Consider the following 17416-nt stretch of genomic DNA (forward strand, 5'->3'; position numbering starts at 1 on the left):
AGAGCCATTTTATTTAAAAGAAATTAATGGGGCGTGCACTTGGTCTGAGGCATGAATACGAATCCCTGAACATTTAAGAAAACTCACAGCGCAATCCTGCACACCTTTTGCTCAACAGTGACTCTGTGTCCTTGGCCGCCTCTTTAAAATAAAAAATAACAAATCAGGTATCACAGGTGAAATCCCCAATCGATGGAGATGGGCAGGAAGCCACCTAGTTCTGTGCTGCAGCAAATAAACTGAAATAGTATGTCCACCTACCTACCTACCCCCCCCCCCCAAACAACAAACTTGCAATGTTGCACCTGCTTTTTTTTTCAGCTCACAATAGAACAATTGTACCCAAGGGGGGGTCAAATAAATAAATAAATAACTGCATATCAAACAGGCCCATGAAGGATTTAGCTGGATCATTTTTGTTTTTCTCAAAAAAGAAGACAAAACGGAAGCAAGGAAGGGAGTGAGATGGAGAACTGCCTGGAACATTTGCAAGGCATTAATCAGTCACTGCTACCCCAGCCACGTGTGCAAATGAGAAGGAAAGCAATGAGAGAGAGGAGGCCAAGTGCTTTGACTTACTTTTCATACTCGGCGTTGTCCCTGTCACACCGAGAATCCTTGTGCTTCTGCCAATCTTTGCCATGCTTGCAGGTAGTCAACAGGACAACATCTTCCCCATTATGGACATGATATAAGGCATTCCTGGTGTCTGATCCTATCCCAGTTAGGTACCTTTTCCCCTTGAACACCAACATATATTTCCTCAGAGGGGGGATGGTGTTAAACCTCAAGAAGCCTCTCTCTCCTCCTGTCCTTGGGTGATCCTTAGAAAAAAGAGGGATGGAGACGTCAAACTTCGGCCGGAAGTTTTCCATACTGATGCTGGCTTTGGCCAACATGGCCTGGCCAATGTCGAAACCCACGTCCTCGGTGTAGTCAGGCCAGGTGCCGGAATATAAGTTAAAAACTAAATGATTCCTCCCGTTGTTCCACAAATGGAGGCTCTGCACTTTGGAGCGCAGGTTGTGCACGTACTGAGGGGAAAGCTGGTCTCGGTCTAAGGTGTCCAAGCCGAGGACGAAGAGGCAAGCTTGGCTGGGGTCCGAAGTATAAAAGCGGGAGCCTTCGATGGCGGCCAGGATGTTTTGGTAACTCTCGGCGATTTTCTCCCCTTTCTGTTGCGGGTAGACGTAGACCTTGAAGCCGTTTTTTTTGCAAAGGGCGAAGTCGAAGCAGGACTCCATGCGGCACTTCTTGCCCTTGTAGACGCCGGCGTTGGCGTCGCGCTTCTGGCGAGGGGAAGCGTGCCGGTTGTAATCCTCGCTCTCCAGCTGATCCCAAGGCAGGAAAGGGCGCAGGGCGTCTGGGAACCGGGGCCAGTAGCGTTCGGGGCGCTGCAAGCCATTCTTGCCGCTGCTGCTGCTGCTGCTACTGCGCGCCTCTCGCCTGCTTTGGCTTCTGGATGCTCTGAACTGCAAGCCGCCGAAGTAGAAGAGAAGGACGACGAAAGTGCCAGCCGAGAGGAGGGTGAAGTAGCGTTTTTTGGCCTGCATGTGTCCTATCTGGGTCAAGAGGCTCGTCGAGGATGAACACAAAGCTCGCCCAACTTTGCCAAGTGACACTTTCAGCTTGAGTCCGCCATTTTCCCGCCTGCCAAGACTTTAAACTCTCTTCTCCCACCTTCTCGGATTTCCTTTCCCAAAGGCTCAGGCTGATGCAGCGCATGTGGGCGATTTCGTTAACTTTCTCCCCTCGGGTCTTTCATCTTCGGGCTCACCCTGGGGAGGAAGGGGTGGTGGTGGTGATGGTTGGGGAGAGGAGGGACGAAGAAGGACAGAGGGAAGGAGCGGAGGGGATGCGGGTGGGGGGGCTAAAAAGGCAAGGAGAAGAAGGGAGAGAAAGAAGGCAAGCGCCAGAAAACCGGGGCAAAAACAAAGAAGAAGAAGAAGAAGAAGGGAAGCCCGCCCAGCGTGGCTTTCCCCAAAGGAAAAAAGAAAAAGAAAAAGAAAGAGGCTGGGAATTGGCTCGCAAGGCAAAGAGGAGGAAAAGAAGACAAAGACAGCGGCGGCTCTGAACCTAAAAAGAAAGAGAGAGAAAGAGAAGCCGACGAGTCCCGGGCTCCGGCTGTCCAATCTGCGGGTTGCCAGACCGAGAAATCCGTCCCGCCCTCTCCTCTCTCTCTCTCTCTCTCTCTCTCTCGCCTGCACACGCGTTACACACCCCACACACAAACACACGCACAAGGGGACGGGGAGGGCTCGAAGTGGTTTAAGAGAGCGAGCAGCAACTTCAACTCGGGCAAAACATCCACAAAAACACAAAACCAACCAACCACCAACGGGGGCGGGGGAGAAGGAGACAGCCGAGCCGAGCCAAAGAAAGCCAAGCCAGCCGGTCCGTCCGCTTCTAAAGCCCGGAGCCCGGCTTTTCCAAGAAGTCGGCAGGCGAAGAGTCTGTGGATGCGGGGGCTTGCCTGGTCTCGCTGAGACAGAGCAACCGCCGGGATTTACATCTTCCGGCCCCAGCACCGTAACCTTACGAATCCCTGCATGTCTCTCGCTCTTCTTCTTCTCCTCCTCTCTCTTTTCTTTCTTTCTTTCTTTCGGTGCGTTCAGCACCGGCTGCAAAGCATGACGAGCCGGGGCTTCCGCACGCTTTCCTGCGATTCGCGCTGCCTCTATGGCCCCCGGGGATGGAAGCGAACGAAAAGATCCTCCTCCTCCTCCTCCTCCTCCTTCCTTCCTTCTTCGCCGCCGCGGCTGCCGCTCCTGCCGCCGCCGCCGCCGCCGCCGCCTCCTCCTCCTCCTCTTCCACCGCCTCCTTTTAGCCCCCGCCCCTCTCAGCCATTCATTTCAGTGAGCGGCGGCGATCCACGCAAGCCCGGGAAACAGCCGAGCCCGGGTTGGGGGGAGGGAGGGCAGAAAGAAGAGGAGGAGGTGGGGGGGGGAAGGAGGGAGGGAGGGAGGAGGACGCCGCCCGCTCCTGGCTGGCGACGTTGCCCGATGGTAGCGGCGGCGTTCGATCTCCGAACGTTGCCCCGGTTCCGAATGTTAACACTTCCAACATTCCATTCCCCGACACCACGGCGCTGACCTCATCCATCCACGCAGCCCGCCGGCCGATTGGCTGGGCGTCACGTCCGGAGGGGGCGGTGCTTCCGCTGCACCCATTCATAACCCGCCGGGCCTTGCGGGGCGGGCGGTGTGTGTGTGAGAGAGAGAGAGAGATGGTTTTGCAGTGTCTTGAACGAGCGAAGGCAGCGCATCCCTTTGAGAGAAGGAGGGGGGAACCCCGACCCCACCTACCCCAGCGGGGAGGTCGCGTGGGAGTGAGGGGCTCCCTGCCTTCCCCCGCCGTGGGAAAGCCAGTCGCGCGCCCCTTCTGGCGCTGAGCGGGTCGTTGGAGTTAAGCAGCACGTCTGAACGAGGGACCCCGAGAGTTTAAATCTCCCTTCCCCACCCCACCTTCCAACAAAAGGAACTCCGGGGTTTTCGTGTCGGTGCCGGGTCCGGATCCGGTGGCCGGTGGAAGGATCTGTGGGAAAAGGCTTCCACTGGTTTGCTTTTAAGGGCAAACGCCAGGGGAGATGCGGGCGCCAACGATGTTTGGGGAAGCCCGGTTGGAAGGCAAACACTTCCACTGCTCCGGGCACGTTTGCAATGCAAGGGAAATGTCGTTTTGAATGTATGCCGGTTAGTGTCCATTCAAAGGGACCAATGTCTGTGGAGATATTCGGACATCCAGGTCATGGTGTGGTCCCAAAGGTGCTTTTTTTGTTTTTTTTCATGAGGCAACTGGACTTTGGGACATTCAAAGGGACAATCAAAGCGATTCTAGGTTTTTAGGGAGGAGGCTCCGGCTGCGGAGTTTTCTCCCCTCTGTCCGATGAAGGAATGGGAGCCCTAGACCCCGCAAAATTTTGAGGCTGTGAGCTCCCGGCCACTTTTGTAATCCGTGAGGGAAAGGCCCAGATCGGCATCTACCAACACCCTGAAAGGAGGAGGGGTAAGGAAAGGAAGTAGCATCTCAACCGAGTTACTTGGAAGTAGAGCAGGTTTGCAAGCGCAGACCCGGCTCCTGTCAATCACTTTTGCTGCTCTGGAGAGTAGCACTGGTTGCTGCTCCTGGAGTTAAGCAACTTTGGGAACCCCACTTTTACCTTCCCTCACCTTCCTTTTTTCTTGCACTGTGTTGTTAGCGTTGAGGAAGGCACCACGATTTTAAGCAAGACCAGCTTAAGGGTCGGAGGACGTATCATGGAAGAGCAGGGAGATGCTAACCCAGGAGTCCCCAAACTTGGCAACTTTAAGACTCTCTGCTGGATGGAGAATTCTGGGAGTTGAAGTCCACAAGTCTTACAAGTTGACAAGTTTGGAGACCTCTGTGCTAACCTGTTCAACTTTTGGGAGACAGGAGAAAGAGAAGTGAAAGTACTTCTACCTAGCTTTCTGGAGAGCCAGGTTTGTGTCAATGCCCTCTAGAGCAGGCTGATGGCATTGCTGCCTGGTAAATCTAGAATCATAACTTTTTAGACACACAAAGTTGGGAAGACTTCAGGCTAAGACAATTGTCCTTCCCCTTTAAAAAAAAACCACAGGCCTGTTAAAGTGCAACGAAGACAAAACACAAAAATTAAAAAAAAATACAGGTAGTCCTCAACCACACAATTGAGCCCAAAATTTAGGTTGTGAAGTGAGAAATATGTGAATTGAATTTTGCCCCGTTTTACGACTTTTCTTGCCACATTTGTGAGGTGAATCTGGTTCCCTATTGACTTTGTCAGAAGGTCGCAAAAGGGAATCACGTGACCAGGACATGGCAACCGTTATAAAGGTGAGTCAGTTGTGAAGCATCCAAATATAAATCACGTGACCATGGGGATGCTACAACAGTCATAAGTCCCTTTTTAAAGTGTCGTAACTTTGAACGGTCACTAAACAAGCTGCTGTAAGTCGTGGGCTACCTGTATTCTAACTCTGGAATGTTTTCCTCTCGTATATTAAGGCACATTCTGATTTAACTTTTAAAATGTTTGTTAGTGGAACCAATTCACCCAATAGGTACTATTTTCTTTTTCATTGGATAGGTTGAAGCAAAGATTTGAGGATGCTTCAGTTTGCATACCTGAACAAAGCAAAGCATTGGGTTGAAATGTCTTTAAAGGCCCCCTACTCAATTATTTTAATCTACTCTATTTTTTTCCCTTTAAGCATTTCTCCTTTACAGGTGGAAATCGTTTGTGCTTTAATAATTGGACAACAACAAAAAATGAAGGTTTGCAAGCCATGCAGATAACTTACTTTCTGTCTTCTCTTGATAAAGTGTAAATTTAATTACAAAACATAGAATAGAATTCTTTATTGGCCAAGTGTGATTGGACACACAAGGAATTTGTTTTGGTGTATATGCTCTCAAAATACATATGTCAAGAATCAGAGGTATAACACTTAAAAGTAGTCATAGGGCACTATAAATCATACTAGGGAACATACTAATAAGCTAGGACCTATCAAATCATACTAGTAAATAGTCAATAAAATAATAAAAAAAATGTAAGGATACAAGCAACAAAGTCACAGTCATAAGTGGGAGGAGATGGGTGAAAGGAAGGATAAGAAGATTGATAGTAATAGTAATGCAGATTTTGTAAATAGTTGGACAGTGTTGAGGGAATTATTTGTTTAGCAGAGTGATGGCGTTCGGGGAAAAACTCCTTGTTTCTCGTTCTGGTGTACAGTGCTCTATGCCGTCATTTTGAAAGTAGGAGTTGAAACAGTTTATGTCCAGGATGTGAGGGGTCTACATATATTCACAGCAAAGAAAATAGGCCAATGATTATTGATACTCACCCCAAAGTATTAAGGGAATATATCTGAATACAACACTGTCTCCCCTCTCAAAATTCTTGTTGTGTAAAATGGCTGCAGAGAATGGTAAATTTAATGTGCCAGCTCATGGACCTGTGAGTTATGCAAACCCAAAAGATTGTCTTGTATAAACCACAATTTGGTTAACCATAGGTGTGCAGTGCAGTGTTGCTTATTTGTGTCCAGTTTCTAGGTTCCCCAATTCCAAAAATTACTGGGTGGTTTCTCAAAATTAAGTAACATAAGAATATTAACAATCTGAAGGAGCAATATACAGTACATTTCCACATCACAACTTGTCCAAAATATCCTAGAGGGAAAAAAAGTTTATAAAACTTTTTGAAAGCAGGCAGGGGGTGTGCATGTATATCTTGTATTCATGCATACATCCTTTGTTTTCACGTGCCCATTTTTTAACCTTCAATCCAGATCAAATTCCCTGGAAGACAACTTGGACAAAACTTATATATCAGTAGCCCCCAACCTTTTGAACACCAGGGACCGGTTCCGTGGAGAGAGATTTTTCCGCAGATCGAAGGGAGTGTGGTTTCGTGTGCTACCTGCATACCTCAGATGGGATTTTGCTTGTTTGCGCGGCCCGGTTTCTGGCTTGCCACAGATCAGTACCGGCTCCAAAGTAGCCAGTGCCAAAGAAGCCCTCCATCAAGGAACTGAATGAACACAGACCAGTTGCTCTAACATCTGTAGTTATGAAAATCTTTGAAAGGCTTGTGCTGTCCCTCCTGAAAACCATCACGGATCCACTGTTAGATCCCATGCAGTTTGCACACCGAGCAAATAGATCGACGGATGATGCTGTTAACATGGCTCTGCATTACATCCTACAACACCTTGAATCTCCAAATACCTACGCAAGGGTCCTCTTTGTAGATTTCAGTTCAGCATTCAATACCATCATTCCAGTAAATTAAACCAACTAGCGGTACCTGAACACACTTGTAAGTGGATCATAAGCTTCCTAACAGACAGGAAGCAGAAGGTGAAGCTAGGCGGAATCACATCCGATACCTGTACAATCAGCACAGGGGCCCCCCAAGGCTGTGTGCTATCTCCTCTTCTGCCTATATACCAATGACTGCATCTCAAACGATCCATCTGTTAAAATACTGAAGTTTGCTGATGACCCAACAGTGATTGGTCTCATTCGAGACAATGATAAATCTGCATACAGACAGGAGGTTATACAACTTGCCTCGTGGTGTAACCGGAACAATCTGGAACTGAACACACTCAAAACCATAGAAATGGTGGTAGACTTTAGAAGAAATCCTCCTATACTACCACCTCTTAAAATACTAGACAACCCAGTATCAACAGTAGAGACCTTCAAATTTCTAGGTTCTACTATATTACATGACCTAAAATGGACACTTAACATCAAAAACATCATCAAAAAAGCACAACAAAGAATGTTCTTTCGGCGCCAACTCAAAGCTCAAACTGCCCAAGGAGCTGCTGATACAGTTCTACAGAGGAATTATTGAGTCTGTCATCTGCACCTCTATAACTGGCTAGTTTGGTTCTGCAACCCAACAGGAGAGACACAGACTTCAGAGGATAATTAGGACTGCAAAAAAAACAATTACTACCACCTGCCTTCAATTGAGGACCTGTATACTGCACAAGTCAAAAAGAGGGCTGTGAAAATATTTACAGACTCCTCACATCCTGGACATAAACTGTTTCAACTCCTTCCCTCAAAACGATGCTATAGAGCACTTGCACACCAGAACAACTAGACACAAGAACAGTTTTTTCCCTGAAAGCCATCACTCTGCTAAACAAATAATTCCCTCAACACTGTTCAACTATTTACAAAGTGTACACTACTATTACTGTTAATCTTCTCACCACTCCTTATCACCCATCCCCTCCCACTTGACTGTTTCCTAGTATGATTTGATTGTTGATTGTACCCTATGACTATCGTTAAGTGTTGTATGTTATGATTCTTGATTCTTAATGAATGTACCTTTTCTTTATGTATACTGAGAGTATTTACACCAAGACAAATTCCTTGTGTGTCCAATCACACTTGGCCAATAAAGAATTCCATTCTATTCTATTCTATTCTATTCTATTCTATTCACAGACTGGGGGGTTGGGGACCCCTGCAGTATATCACAAAGGAAAGATATTACATTGTCTGTAAGGACATGGTGGCTCAGTGGCTAAGACGCTGAGCTTGTTGATCAGAAAGGTCGGCAGCTCGGCGATTTGAATCCCTAGCGCCACATAACGGAGCGAGTTCCCATTACTTGTCCCAGCTTCTGCCAACCTAGCAGTTCGAAAGCACGTAAAAATGCAAATAGAAAAATAGGGACCACTTTGGTGGGAAGGTAACAGTGTTCCATGCACCTTCAGCATTTAGTCAGGCCGGCCACATGACCACGGAGACGTCTTCAGACAGCGCTGGCTCTTCGGCTTTGTAACAGAGATGAGCACCGCCCCCTAGAGCCGGAAATGACTAGCACGTATATGTGAGGGGAACCTTTACCTTTTATTACATTGTTTGGTTTCCTTTTACACACTCAGCAGTTAAGGAGAGGTGAAAGTGGAAAGTAAGTGAGTAAGGCAGACTATATCTTTCCTAGTTCATTTTGTATTTATTGGATCATTAGCTACAGTACTTTACCTGTGGGTAGTGCCAGGACTTCCTTGGTCTTTTATAACTTGAGAGATTTTTTTCTTTTATATTTTTTATTTCTTGAAAAACAACAATTATTAAAAAATTATGTACAGGTGTCCTCGAATTATACCATATAAAATGGATCACCATACAAGTAGACACAACTTTACAACTTTTTTTGCAGTGATTCAGCACACACTTTTTGGAGACTGGAGAAAGAGAAGCAAAAGTACTCCTAATTTTCCCATTATTTTCTAGGAGTTGGTTTTTGCCAGAAATCTGAAGTAAACAGATTTTCAATTGTGGTCACATGGCCGCAGAGCACTGCAAACAGCTGTAAATCTCTAGGCCAGTTGCCAAGCACCCAAAAATATGGCCACATGACTGCAGGGAATGCCAACATTATAACTTCAAAACTGGGTCATAAGTCAACAGTTGCCAGTCCAGGACTACCTCTAATTTGAAGAGAGGTAGATAGCTGGGGGCGCGATGGGTCAGCAGTTTAAGACACTGAGCTTGTCAGCTGTAGAGCTGAAAGCCTGAGTTCGAGACCCGAGCACTGCACAAAAGAGTAAGCTCCTTGCTCCAGCTCCTGTTCACCTAGCAGTTTGAAAGCATGCCAATGAGAGTAGATCAATAGGAAGGTACAGAGATACAGAGTTGGAAGGGACCTTGTAAGTCATCTAATCCAACCCCCCACCCAAACAGGAGACCTTACACCCCAGACTCTATCCATGGCGAACCTATGCATGCCACAGGTGACATGTAGAGCCCTCTCTGCGGGCATGCTCCGCCGCACAGGCACACGCACCTCCCATTGGCCAGCTGGTCTTCAGGTCTCTGCCATGCATGCGTATGGGTGGGGCATATGCAGTGGATGTGTGCGCACAAGCAGGGCGCATGCACATGGGCAGGGGAGGGGCGCATGTGTGGGATGCATTCACAGGGGACTTGTGCACATGGGTAGGGATGCACATACATTGCATTTGGGGATTTGCAAGTGCACACACGCATTCGCACATGCACCCTCGCACTTTGGGCACTTGGTGCCGAAAAGGTCAGCCATCACTGCCCTACACCATTTCTGACAAACAGCTTTCCATGCACCTTTGGCATATAGCCATGCTGGCCACATGACTACCTTCAGACAGCCAAGAAACTGAGATGAGCACCGTGCCCTAAAGTCAAACTGATAGGGAAACCTTTACTTTTAAATAGCAGCCACAAAAATTGGGCCCAATTTTTGACATTTTTCCTTCAAAAAGACTTGACTGGATTCTAGCTTTTTTTTTTTAATTGCCAACCTAAGCACTTTTCTGTTCTCCCATTGTGTGGTGTGTGTTTTTTTTTTAAACCAAACTTTGAATTGCTTTAATTAGCTGCTCTTTGATGTTGAAATCCAATGCTGTAAATTGCAGAGTCATAAAATACAATAAAGTGATAAGGAGAAAATAGTGAAAATGCTTTAGCTTGACCAACAAACCGAGCTGATAAGAAGTGAGAAAAACCAGAACCTGCAGGGAAAGGAAATGGTGGCTATTGCTCACAGATATTGATGCTGGAGGGCTGATGTCTCCTTAGTACAATATCTTACAGAATTCAGATGAAGCAATGGTTATGTCAAACTACATTCCAGACGTCTCTGTCTAGTGTCCAGGCCTTCAAAAAGGAAGTAGTCACATCAACTAATCAAAAAATAAAAATACTTTGATATCTTTTAGATATCAAAGACACTTTGATATCTTTCTGGCTCTACTTTATAGTCAGAAAGAAAGCAAAAAGCAAATCCCTTTTTGCACAGATTATGAGAACAGCCTTCCCGAGGCTCACAAATTATCCTTTGTATTATACTTTGAAATAAAATTTGAGCAGCAGAAGTTAGTTTTTTGCCAGCTATGGGACATTCTCTGAACACCCTTTAACTGCTGAAGATGTGGGTATCTGTTCACAACCCCAGGGAAGGATGGTTTACAAAATTAATAGCACTAACAATAGCACTTAGACTTATATACCGCTGTACAGTACTTTACATCCCTCTCTTAAGTGGTTTTACAGAGTCAGCCTATTGCCCCCACAACAATCTGGGTCCTCATTTTACTGACCTCAAAGGATGGAAGGCTGAGTCAACCTTGGGGCGGTGAGAATCGAACTGCTGTCAGCAGACTAGATTAAATTAATCCAACTGGCTACGTTTATAATAACCGAGTGGGTCCTAACACTGGTTTCATTTGCACAGCACGTCCAATCACAAATAAGCCAACCAATCTTCATTAATGTTAACGTTGGTATTTATTGTTTTAATGTTTCATAATGTTGTTTTTGTCATGTAAGCCGCCTAGAGTTGCTTGATAGCGAGATGGATGGCATAATTATAACTTATAAATTTAACAAACATGTTTCAGCCCAGTTTGTTGTTAAACCTACCTTATACAAAAGGTACCAAAGGAAATCAGGTTGCGACCAAAGTTGGTTGATTGGTGTTTCTAATATCTTCTGTCTTGATTGGCTGGCAACATTGTGTTCCTGTATTGGAGGCTTTTAGTGCAGCTTGGCTCCGAGTAAATGTATGGCTATCATTTATTAGGAAGCTAGGTTTCATCTGGATGCCTGGTTGGGGTGTGTTTGAGCTGGAGGTATCAGGGGGGGGTCTGTTTGTGCCCAGGTGTTTGGCTGGCTTGTGGTGTGGAGATTTTTTTTGTTGGTGAGTGCAGGCTTCCAAATAATTGACAGTCTGGTGGAATCATCTCTTCTATTCATGCTTTCAGGTCTTTTTTCAATCTCTATGGCTTCTCTGATAATTCTGTAGCTGGGGTTTTCTATAGTGGCTAGGGTTTTGGTGCCATTGAAGTCGATGCTATGACCTGTGGCTTTCATGTGTTGGACTAGTGAGGAAGTGTGTTCCAGCTTTTTTACTGCATTTTTGTGTTCATCCAGGTGGGTACTTATTCTTCTATTGGTCTGTCCAATGTATGTAGCAGGGCATGATGCACAGGGGACTTCATATATGCCTTGGTTTTCATAGCCGTCCATTTACTCTGAGCCAAACCGCACTAAAAGCCTCCAATACAGGAACACAATGTTGCCAGCCAATCAAGACAAAAAAAGCCACAAAACAGACAGAAGATATTAGAAACACCAATCAAGCAGAACACAGCAAACTCCAAGACCAATAAACACAGACCAAAACTCCCAACCAATCAGGATGAAGAAAAAACCATTCTGGCACAGCAGTAGGCTAGCCCCAAATTTAAAACTGAAATGGCTGTGAAAGTCTCACTCACAGACGAACATAATACAGAAGCCTGATGTTGGCAGATGAGATTCTGCCGAAACGTTGTTACAACTTTAAAAGCACAACTATAATGACATGGGAAAATACCCGAACAAAGCTGAATACCATACATACATACATACATACATACATACATACATACATACATACATACATACATGTGTTTTCTTAAGTTTTCGCGGGTACTTACATGTATGGTATTCAGCTTTGTTCGGGTATTTTCCCACGTCATTATAGTTGTGCTTTTAAAGTTGTAGCAACGTTTCGGCAGAATCTCATCTGCCATCATCAGGCTTCTGTATTGTGTTGGTCTGTATTGTGTTCGTCTGGAGCCTGATGATGGCAGATGAGATTCTGCCGAAACATTGCTACAACTTTAAAAGCACAACTATAATGACGTGGGAAAATACCCGAACAAAGCTGAATACTATATATATGTGTGTGTGTGTGTGTTTTCTTAAGTTTTCGCGGGTACTTACATGTATGGTATTCAGCTTTGTTTGGGTATGTGTGCTACACATACATATATACATATACATATATACTGTGTTCAGACTGTTGCTGTCAGAAATATCAATTATCATCAATTATTATCACTAGAAACCAGTTTTGTATGATGTTCAATTCTTGTTTTTTAAAGGCTGCTTTTGCCAAAATACTACTTGTGTTATCAATCCCAGTGTTCTTATGAACACTCTACACCCGACCATGGTTTTAAAACCATAGCAAGCTATGCCATATTATGGTTTTTTTAAATCACCAGACCCACAAACTATCAGATGATATATTTGCCTAATACATATTATGACCCCCACCTAATTTTTTATGAATCAATCCTGGATTGATAAACCATGGTTAAACTAAAAAATGAATGTCTTGCAACCAAAATACATGGCTTGTTTTATATCTAGAATGTAGGTATATTGAGATTTATTAACCTGTATTTAATAATTTAACATGTTTTGGGATTTTGGCTGCAAAGACTATCTACAGAATTTAACCGAGAAGAGAATCATTACAACAGTTTTAAATTTATTTGAGATTTGCCTTGAACCAGCCAGTCCTATGGCAAAATGAAACACTTAAGGATTAAGTTCTCTGAGATATTTTTAAAGGGCAAAGCTATAGGAAGAGCTTTTAAAACAGATTTATCAAGTGCTTAGTTCTGCGGTCCCTTAAAATACCCTATTCTCTGAGCATGTATTTTTAACCACAAAAAGCATATTTTAAGGAATTAAGAAATGCTAATTATTCTATAGATTGGAAAATACTGAGGGGGACTCTTTTTTTATATATATTAATGAAATAATATGTAATAATGCATACATTAGCCTAGTTTCTCACGGTTATATCATGACTTGCAGTGAAAAATATTTGTGTGTATCTATCTGAATGGATCTAAATTCAGTGCCATAATGATGTCTCATATATTAAAAATAGACTAACATTCTCCACCCCATGTGATAAACTTCATATGCTCTGGAAATATGCAGATCACCAGACTGGGAATTTTTGCTCACAAAGAATAAGCTTCTAGTGATTTTGATATTAGAAAAAAGTAGAAGCCAAATTTATATTTTGGGTGAAAGACAAGAAATAAGAGTGGTTCTCTTCCTATGAAGGATTCAAAATTAAACAAGGATCACATTTCTGTCTTGCAATTCAAGGCACATTTCTTACATGCTATTGGGACTTCTGAGTAGCTTACAAGTAGAGTAAGGATATATCAAGCTTTTATTGTAGTCCTGGTCAGTGGTCATCTATACTGTAGTTAGAATGAAGAGATGAGTTTTAAGTAAAATAGATCACTTCCATTCCTTTTCTTTTAATTGAGGCAGAGATGTTTCAACATTTGGATGCCTTTGAGATCCACCATTGAGTTAGAAAGGCCATTTAGGACCATCTCAAATCCAACCTCCTGGATAGGAATAGCAATTAAAGCATGCCTGGAAAACATCTATCTAGCTTTTGCTAGAACTCTAAAGGGATGCATGCACACATCCATCACTACTCTCAGTAATTGGTTTCACTGTCAAACTGTTATACTGCTGGGCTGTGTGGGGTTTTCCCAAACATTTAGACAGAATTTATCTTCTTGGTGGGTTTAAGAGCATAATTCTCTGTGTGCATTCTGGGACAACGGAAATTAGCTCATGGCCTTTCTGTGAGATGCTCCATAGATACTTGAAGTGCTATCATATCTTCCTCAAATCTTCTGTTGTCAAGGCTAAACAACACCCAGGTCATTCAACTGTTTCTTGTAGAACTTTCCTTCTCATGATCGTCTTTGATATTCTTTACAATTTTTTTCAGTTTAAACTAATGTCTTCCTACAACATAAAGCATGGTGTCCAGAACAGTATTCTAGTCTAGGTAATATGTGACCTACAAAAGATATTATTGTTCTTCCCAATCCTTGTTGATGAATCCTGACATTAATTGGTTTTCTCTGAAGCCTACTTCTAATCTACTTTAAAAAAATATTTCAAATGTTGGGGCCTTCTAAGGTATTAGCTATTCAGTTCCTAAAAAGCAACAGGACTTTCCCAGGACTGTGAAGTGTTTGTAGAAAGCAGCTACATGACCATGGGAAAAGTCATAGCTGCTTTAATGAGTTGCAGACTCAACAGCAATCTTGGGGGATCCAGTCTGAAATTCTGTGCAGATATATTTGCTATCAATCCCAAGTGTATATTATCTCTCATGAGCATGGCCTTTAACTCCTAAGAAAAATATTGCCATAATTTTAAATGGTGACAATTACTGAACCCAGCACCAAATCCAAACCAACTAGCCACCGATCCTTTGCTCCAGTTTGATGGTGAATTTATTTTCCTTCATGTCCCCTCAGACAAAGCTAGATAAGCCCAGTAAATATTCCCAAGTGGTTTAGGCATGTAGGAAGATACAATCCTTTAAATGTGCAAAGAAATCCATACCAGCCCTCTAGTCCAATTATAAATAAAGGCTTTCAGAAGAACAGATCACAAGACTATTGAAAGGAAGCTGCCAGAGGCACAATTATAAAAGTAAATAAAATCTTATGGCAGAAAGTTAATCTAACTAGATCTATATCCGGAGATAAAATCCTCCTGCCCCAGTGTAAACATTTTCAGAGCTTATTCATTCAACAGCATTTTCTGCATTGATCTTAATTAGTCCAGTGAGTTTTCCAGGGACTCCAGGCAGAGACAGGAATATGACCAAAGGGTATTTTAGCGACTTTGCTTAAGTGGGGTGAATTTGACTACTAGCAGCCCTTCTTCTGTGCTCTTAATAGGGGGAAGCAGAAGCAAAGATGTCCATCAAACTTCTAGAGAACCAAGGAAGAAGTGTGCAACCTTTCTGAGAGACAGAATTAGGTATTTCCAAAGAAGCTGGTGAGATATGCCGCCAGCCAGAGCTGGGTTTTCTCGCAAATGGGTTTTTGGGAGGTTACAAGAAAGTTCAATAAGAAAAAGAGGGGAGGGAACACTTATTTTGCAAGGTGTTAAAATAAAAGATTGCCATGGTTCATCATGATCATTAATCTGACTCTCAACTTCTTCTTGTTTCCTCAAGAGAACATTCTACTCTGTAGACAGCTGTCTAGAAAACAAGCATTTGTATAAATGCTGCCATAATTGATAATTCATGCAAGTTTAGAACTCATTCAAGTTTAAAATTCATTCATTCATTCAAGTTTCAATGGGCGCAATAGGTTAGCCCTGAGGGTTCAGGTAGGAAGTGAGCACAGCTGTCAGTGACCAGCACAGATGAGGAGAAGGAGCTGCCCCCTCCTCCTGATTTAATAGCACGCGGAGCCAAGAGAATACAAGAGCAAGGCCGGTCAGCCTGACTACTTGCAATGTGGTAGCCTTGTTCCTTGTGATGGGCTGCACCAGCGTTAGCTATTTAAACCAGCCCCCACCCCAAAAAAAAGGAAAACGGTGCTAGAAGAATAGAATAGGTTAGGATAGCTTAGGATAGGATAGGATAGGATAGGATAGGGTAGGATAGAATAGAATAGAATAGAATAGAATAGAATAGAATAGAATAGAATAGAATAGAATAGAATAGAATAGAATAGAATTCTTTATTGGCCAAGTGTAATTGGACACACAAGGAATTTGTCTTGGTGCATATGCTCTCAGTATACATAAAAGAAAAGATACATTCATTAAGAATCAAGAATCATAACGTACAACACTTAATGATAGTCATAGGAGACAATAAGCAATCAAATCATACTAGGAAACAGTCAATATAAATTGTAAGGATACAAGTGACAAAGTTACAGTCATGCAGTCACAAGTGGGAGGGGATGGGTGATAACGAGTTATGAGAAGATTAATAGTAATAATAGTGCAGACTTTGTAATAGTTGAACTTCTGGAGGCAAATTGTTCCACTGATTAATTCTTCTAACTCTCAGGAAATTTCTTCTTAATTCCAGGTTGTTTCTTTACTTGATTAGTTTCCATCCATTGGTTCTTGTCTGCCTTCAGGTGTTTTGTAGTATTCTTGACTCTCTCTTCTTTGTGGCAACCCCTAAGATATTGGAACACTGCTGTCATGTCACCCCTAATCCTTCTTTTCATTAAACTAGACATACCCATTTCCAGCAACCGTTCTTTATATGTTTTAGGCTCCAGTCCCCTAATCATCTTTGTTGCTCTTCTCTGCACTCTTTTTGCATCTTGCTTACATCTTTTTGCTATCTCAGATCTTGGACTTTGCCTTGACTTCGTGCCTTGTCTTCTGAACTGAGGTCCAGCTTCATGGATTTTAGTCTGACCCCATTGGGTGGTCTTCTTTTGGCCTCCCCTTGGACTTGCCTAGTTGAGTGGCTTTATCCTTAGACTTGTGGACTTGGCAAAGCAGGGAATGGTTCACTCCTGTTAGCTCCCTGTGGCCACTTCAGACTCAGTGGGGGTGTGCAGGCTGTAGTAACTGCTGGGGAATGCAAACTTGGGCTTATATTGTCAATAAAGGCTTTTTACTTCACCTGTGATGTGTGCATGTTTCTGCATAGGGTCTGACAATAGGACTAAAATTCATGGTCTCCTAGTTTTTAGCCTGATACCTTTGCAACTACACCAAAAAGAAAGATCCCTGATGGGAAAAACTGGCATCGATCCATTCAGTTGTATCAAATGTACAGATTGTACCTAGTGCCTAGTCCAGTTTGTGTCTTTTCAATAAAATTCAGCAGAAGGAATGTTCTCTGTTTTCTGTGTTTATCCTCCAAAAAAATAACCCAACTGTTATATAAAATATTGATTGCTTATATAAGTCAGCATTACATATCCTTGGAAACAATAACCCAAAGGATTTCTAGACTCCATGTCCTATTTTACCCCCTACCCTACTTCAGTGCAGGGATTTCAGAGTTAAATGCAAAGCTATACTCAGTGAATCCCAAATAATGGGTAACAATCTAGTTTTGCGCACTTAAATCTGGTTTCCCCCAGGTCATAATCCAACAACTTAATCCCTACACAATAGCTTTTGTACTGTCATTCTTCAGTTGATGCTGCTCAAACTTGCACATTGTTTCCATCCATTTGTTATATTACGAAACCAAGTCATGCTCACCCAAATGTGTAGCTAGACACAGTGGAGCTAA

The 17416-nt window shown here is 43.4% G+C and overlaps 1 protein-coding gene across 1 annotated transcript in view; it reads right to left on the reverse strand.

The window, feature by feature from the left end:
- EXT1 (exostosin glycosyltransferase 1) overlaps nt 1-3091 on the reverse strand; it is a 310066-nt gene extending 306975 nt beyond the window's left edge. Inside the window, exon 1 of the mRNA XM_026689602.2 lies at nt 580-3091. Within this exon, the coding sequence (XP_026545387.2) occupies nt 580-1553 (974 nt within the window). The 5' untranslated portion in view covers nt 1554-3091. The remainder of the gene's footprint in view (nt 1-579) is intronic.
- Nucleotides 3092-17416: the final 14325 nt, after the last annotated feature.

This window comes from Notechis scutatus, chromosome 3 (genome assembly GCF_049901735.1).
Source record: "Notechis scutatus isolate UNSWTSFEM ecotype Mainland chromosome 3, rNotScu1.2, whole genome shotgun sequence".
In the NCBI taxonomy this organism is placed as follows: domain Eukaryota; kingdom Metazoa; phylum Chordata; class Lepidosauria; order Squamata; family Elapidae; genus Notechis; species Notechis scutatus.